At 43.7% G+C, this 6,364-nt stretch overlaps 1 protein-coding gene across 1 annotated transcript; it reads right to left on the bottom strand.

Moving 5' to 3' along the window:
* Window positions 1-1,772: 1,772 nt before the first annotated feature.
* Window positions 1,773-5,899, bottom strand: LOC104522604 (ankyrin repeat and SOCS box protein 4-like; the record flags this gene model as incomplete). The annotated part of the gene is made up of 2 exons (XM_010164939.1): window positions 5,686-5,899; window positions 1,773-2,072 (listed from the first exon to the last, which is right to left on the bottom strand). Coding segments are annotated over exons 1-2 (514 nt in total), but the record flags the coding sequence as incomplete, so codon positions are not given.
* Between the last annotated feature and the right edge of the window lie 465 nt (window positions 5,900-6,364).

Raw genomic sequence — 6,364 nt, 5'->3', positions numbered from 1 at the left:
GAGGGCGCTGACGTTGGGGGCCGCGGCGGGGTGGACAAGGGCTCCTTGCACCTGGGGCCTTGGCAAACTGGCAACAAAGTACTCGTGCAAGAGCAAGCACACACTGAGCCGCCAGCCCTGCTCTCTCCGGACTCACGGCAGCCCTTACCTGGCCAAACTGACGCTAAACCTGAGGTGTAAGGCCAGAGGGAGAAAGAGGAGTCAGAACTTTCCTCTGGGCTGGAAAACCTGAGTGCTAACGCCATTAAACCACGTTGAGTTTTAAGTCATGCTAGATGTCCATGAGAGTATCGACGATCTAAGTTTGGAGGTGGCAAATGAACATGGGATCGGCTTTGCTTGATTGGCAAGCTGCCCAACCCAGAAGTGGTTAAACTACATCTCCTTGAATGGACCCAGAGTGACATGCTGAGTGGAGACGGCAGGGTGGGAGGTGGATCTTGGAAGCCTCAGTGCAGGGACCTTAACCCAAGCCCGGGCTTCAGCTGTTGTGTATGTGCACACCTGCCACAGTTTGCTCCAGGCCTTTCCCATTTGGTGTCGAGTCTCAATATTTAGTTCATATGGAGATTAAGTTTAACCGAGTGCTTTCAGATGAAGTGTGGCTTGTAAAGTATTATTATTCTGGTGCTGATGGGTGGGTGGAGAAAGCCTACAGAACACGTCCTTTCATTTACATTCATCCTATGCTACATTTCGTACGACTGCATTTGACTTTTAAGCTTTTCCACGGTAGCAAATTCAACTCCTGCTGTCAGGACTGTTTGCTTTGGGCAGGATACAACTGGCAGCATTTATTTTCTTTTCTACCAAACAAAATAATATGTATCTTTCCAGCAGAAGAAAAGCAATGTGGTTATTCATTCCGCATTGTAGATTGCCTTGCCCACAAAGCATACTTGAGCTCTGCATCTCAGGAAAAGCCTTCAATAACAACACGTGTAGCAAAAAAACCCCCCAAAATATTTGTATTTCCCATGGCACAGTGTGATAAATAGGGGAATCTGACTGTAACTTCAGCCTTGAACTACCTGAATTTGCTACAGCTTTTACATCTGTCTTTTACTGTGTCTTGAGTCAGCATCCTTGTGTTAAGGATGTGTGACATCAATATAATTATCCAGGAACTACATCTATTCATAGCTCCATTTGTTACAGATGACCTGCAGCATAATGCATCTTACTTTGGGAAAAATCTTGTATCAATAGCTCTTTTCCCCCCAATACCTGTATAGATGGAGGAGTTTGGCTGCTGACAAATGAAGAGGCGGTATGAAAAACTGTATCCAGTGTTTCAAGGCCAGGTCTCAGAAAACAAGTGGTTGAAAGAATTTTACTGAGATCAAGGAAATTTGAACAAGAAAGAAGAGGAAAGAGGTGCACTTTCATGTGAAAACATCTCAACAGTAAACCTAGATGAAGAAGATGATAGAAAAAGAATAGAGAAATAGGAACTCCCTGATTCAGAGGAGCCCTTCTGCTGAGGGACTGACCAGACAGTGGGCTGGAGGCACTGAAATGGGAAACAACCCTGGAGTAAGGGCAGGTGGCCAAGAAGAGAGAAGGACAGATAGGGTGAGCAATCAGAATGAAAAAAACTTCCTCTCATCATAGAGATGAGGAAAAGGAGTCTGAGATGAAGATGTGAGTCAGCTGTGGATGGAAGGGATAAATACACATGTACTTTGACAAATTGCTTCCTAAGAGAAACCACAGACCACGCCCACCATCTCTAAGCATGCCACGAGAGACCCTCCAGAGCTTCATCTTACCTCTCCAAAGCAGCTGCTGGGCACAGGGCATGGACCTTTGTGTCGTACAGAAGTGCAAGGGCGCCTGCCCACTCATTGAAAAGCAGTTCAGCTTAGCTCCATGGTTGCAAAGGATCTTGAGACACTCAACATTTGCTGTTTCACATGCTATGTGGATTGCAGCTTTTCCATTGGGTCGGCAGTTGATTGTAGCTTTGTGATTGAGCAGAACCGAAAGACTCTCCAGATGTCCATACATGACAGCAAGATGAAGTCCAGTTGCCCAGGATATTTTTAATTTGTAGCTAGGCAGCCAGTACCCTGTACAAAGTGAAAATGTGTTACCATCCTTGGCAAAGTCTTTTCTTTGGACTATCAACTGAGTGAGAATAATTGAGGGGGAAGGAAGGGTTAGAGTTTTCCTTTAATTTACTGTAATTTCACCAGCTACAGCTTAATGCACATGAAATACTCTCAAATATAACTTAATTTTCAACAAGCACTTCTTACTATGTGTGCTGAATAGCCTGCCTTTTGGAGAGATAATTCTGATGTAGATATACTCTGAAGGCAGCTTTTGTTTTTCTTGTGACCTGTGCAGGCTAAATAATAATTTAAAAATGCTTAGAGCATTTGAAATGCCACCATCTAAAAAGTATGGTGGAAATGGGATCTTCAGCCTGCCAATAGCTGAACAAAGGTGGCTTTGGAACAAGAAGGCAGCATTTACTTTGGCCAGTGACTCAACAAATAGGTCATCCTGCTGTTTCTGCGTGGGAGATCGCAGGATCTTGCATGTCAGGAGCTGGATTCAAACCTTCAGTGCTGCATTGCACATAGATGACCCCTGGCAATGTGGCTGCAGCTGTATCACAGACCTCCTGCCAACTACTGCCCCTGAGAAGCATGGAGTGAGGAGTTTGGATGCTGATGTAAATTAGGCTGAAGAGCCAAATAGAAGCTGTGACATTTTAGCATGAAATTTGGCTCCAAAATGTTTGGATTTTTCTCTGAAAAATTCACAATCATCTCTTTTTTTTTTTTTTTCTAACTTAAAAACAGGTGTAAGACCAAATAACACTTAAATATTTGTTCCCAAAATAGGACTACATGCTTAATGACTGCACAGAGACATTCTCAGAAGTGATTACTATAATCATTTGTTTAAAAATGTAAAACACAATAATAATATACAGAAAGGCAGGAGAAGTCTAAAACCTCTTTTCTTTTTTCTTTTTAGATGCAGCAGCTGCATCTTGTCTAGAATGTGCCTGTAAAATTTTCTGTGTTTGATTTATCTATTTCTCCTTGGATGAATGCCTGGTTGAATACTGTTATCATGTAAAAGAAAAAAATACTAAAGATGCATGATGAGGTCAAATTAATTCAGACCTTCATTTTTTAATTTCTAGTTGTACATAGTTTTTCAACCTTAATGTCATATAGATACAGTTTTTTACAGTATTCATGTGTGTTGATTAGACAGAAAGAAGATGGAGAGGAAGGAAAGAGGTAGAAACGAAGTGCTGGTGGCAGGGAGAAACTTGAATTAAAGTTATTCTTCCCTCCTAGATAAATTGCAAGTATATTCTGAGATAGATACAAGTAATGCAGTTCTTTTATGCCTCTGAAAAATGCTAGATTTGCACTGAAAAATTACAGATATCAGATGGACAGCCATGGCAGCAGCTGCACCTCCTGCTCTGGCATGGCTGCAGTGACTTGATCCTGACCAACGTAAGCATTTATTAGTGACAGCCTATGAGATGTCAGGGTTGAGAAACAGTCTACAAGGTCAGTGAGGAACTGTCTACAGACCGTGGCACCCACTCTAGAACTAAATTTTGGGGACTACCAAACCGAGTCCCCAAGGAAGCCATGCAGGGAACAGCAACAGCAGGCAGCCTGGAGGCCACTGAGTGCCCAAGCAGGGCAACTAGCTCCTCTGCAGCCGCTCAACCCTCTCACCCCCTCTGCTGACTATCCAGGGTACGTTGGCAGCCCCCAAACTGGGCACAAAGGAGGTGGGCTATATGCCAGAGTCTATGCGTACAGCCGAGCAAATGTCTTAAATCAGCTCCCCATCCAAATACACGTGCAGCGTTCCCCCTGGTTACCAGTGAGCTGCGGAGCACTGCTGGATTATCCCACACGGAGCTGGGCCTCATATTTATGGCCAGATGTGAGCAATAAATGATGCATAACAACAGGAAAGTCATCCTTAAAGCCAAGTTATCACTTTACATAGCCACAATTTCCCTGCCTGAGACCACTGTGTATTTCCTTTGCCTGTGTTGCTGCAGGTGAGCTGGGCTTAGATGTCCTGAGGGAGCATCTCCCATGACCTTTGCCCAAACCCACAGAGATCTCTGAGCCCAGAGGGATGAGGACCAGGCACTGAGCAGGAAGCAGATGTGAACCCCATGGGAGGCCTTGTTCAGTTTGACTGTTTCTTTGGTTAGAAACAGTAAAAAGCCATGGCGCATGGAAGGTCAGTGTCTTTGGGAGCTCTCCGCCTCTTTGGAAGAGAGGAAGCAAAGCCACTCTGTCACCTATGGCATCTCCTTTCCATTTCATTGCTTAGGGCTGTGGCAAAGCTCAGGCTATCTGAATGGTGGGATGGCGGGGCTTAATTTTTCTCCCCTCTCCCTCCTCAAGGAAATCCCTTTCTCATATCACAGTTATCTGGGACTCAGAATAAAAGTCAAATTTGCACAAGAGTTGATAGAATGCCTCCTGCCTTTCAGATAAAGTGAATACATTGCTGTGATTTAGGCCATAGGGTGCATTTAAACTCTCTACGTTAAGCTCTCTCCAAAAGAGACAGGTTACTGCTAGCATTCAAATGACCTGCAATTAAAAATCTATGCATTCATCCTGCAGTCTCAAACCACAACCAGAACACATTTTAGCCTGGTGAGGACAGAAGAAAAGGTATTTTAAGATACATTTGTCACTGTGTGGGTTAGTTCAGACACTGTCCCCAAGGGAAGTACATCATGACTACATCATCCTCACCCCAGTGAAATCAAAAGAACAAGACTCAATCATTAAATAAGAGGTAACACAGAAAAGGAGAAGAGGTGGGTCCCTTCTTTATGCCACAGGGAAAAAAAGGGCATTTGCTGTGGTGCTGGGACTGGAGGTGTTTATCTTCACATACAAACTTCTGGCAAAAGCTGGTCATTACTGTTTTCTAGATACACACAGAGTCTGTTAGCAAGTAGGTAATTAAGTATGCTGATTTTAGCAGAGAGCAAACTTGTTTTATTGCTTTAAGTTTTTGGAAACTCAATCAGTACCTGTCTGAGAACTGGATTGGGTTTTCTACACTCCAAAATAGATGTCTTTTCTGGTTGTGTTTTTCCAGATGATTTTTTCTGTTGTGATAAACTAACACAGCCTCACTTTCTGTCAGTTTGAAAAATAAATCTCCTCCCATCCAGCAACATCCAAGGTCCACAGCAGTTCCTTAGCTCTTCTGAGATAGGGAGAGTCCACTGTACTACTACTGTAAACTGAAAATGGAAAAGAGTTAATATTTTGTTTCTAAATGGTCTGCATATGTGACTGCATACATGCAAGAAATGTTTCTCCCACATTTAGCCTGCATGTGTCTATTCTGGACTTTGCACCCAAGTTCTCTGCAAGGAAATGGCAAAGAACTTATCTTTCTGGACTCCCCTGAAGCTGCAGCAGCTGCCTCAGCAGCAGGGAGGCTCAGGCTGGTCTCTGGCCTGCCCTCCACCGTGCCCAGCGGGTGTACAGCTGGTAAGCTCCCCTCCTGAGGTGACCGTGGCTGTGTGAACCTACTGAGACATTACTGACGGTGAAGCAGCTTACACTGTAGCTTCAGAAGAGACAGAAGACCACAGTTTCTTGAAAATTACTCAAACCCATCTACTTCCTGGCTGGTGAATGCTGCCACGTTTACCTTGTTTGTAAGACGCCAGAATCAGGTTTTCATCTTCCACTTCAAACACCGTGTCCACATCTATTTTCTTTTGGTTCAAGAGCTCTTCCAGGGTTTTAAAGTCATTGGACTTCAGGGCTTCAAGGAAAGCCTTTTTCACCAACTTTGCATCTGCAGCTCGAGTAATTTTCCCTGCCACAATCTCTCCTTCTTTGCATGTCTCCTCCAGATCCATTTCCAAACGTATTTGTTTGTGCTGTGAAGAGGGGTACACTGAGGTCCCTATAGCACAGTTGCATGCTGAAGTTCCTGAAGACAAGAAGGTAATTTTATCACTTGGTCATGCTGATCTGCTTGTTCTATTTATACGAGGAGCATTTCAGGCATCGAAATGCCACTCTTAGATATCACCACGCTCTTTTTATGAAAGCAAGGACAGACACACTAGCAATAACACCAAAATAAGAGTTGTCTCTGCAGGCTTTATACACATCAAGCTTTATTAACCACATGGTTACCCTCTGCTCCTGCCATACACTTACATTAAAAAACACTAGTCCCGGGTGTTGTTTCTCAGCTGGAGAAACACTCACATTTCCTTTCATCATTACCATTGCTGACTGCAATGGGATGTGATGGTCTGCCTGCAGATGCCTTTTAACTAGTCCATTTCAGAAAAGAAAATATAAAAATCTCCAAG

This window comes from Antrostomus carolinensis, unplaced genomic scaffold (genome assembly GCF_000700745.2).
Source record: "Antrostomus carolinensis isolate BGI_N321 unplaced genomic scaffold, ASM70074v2 scaffold13733, whole genome shotgun sequence".
NCBI lineage: Eukaryota > Metazoa > Chordata > Aves > Caprimulgiformes > Caprimulgidae > Antrostomus > Antrostomus carolinensis.
This window is presented reverse-complemented; position numbering and strand designations above follow the sequence as displayed.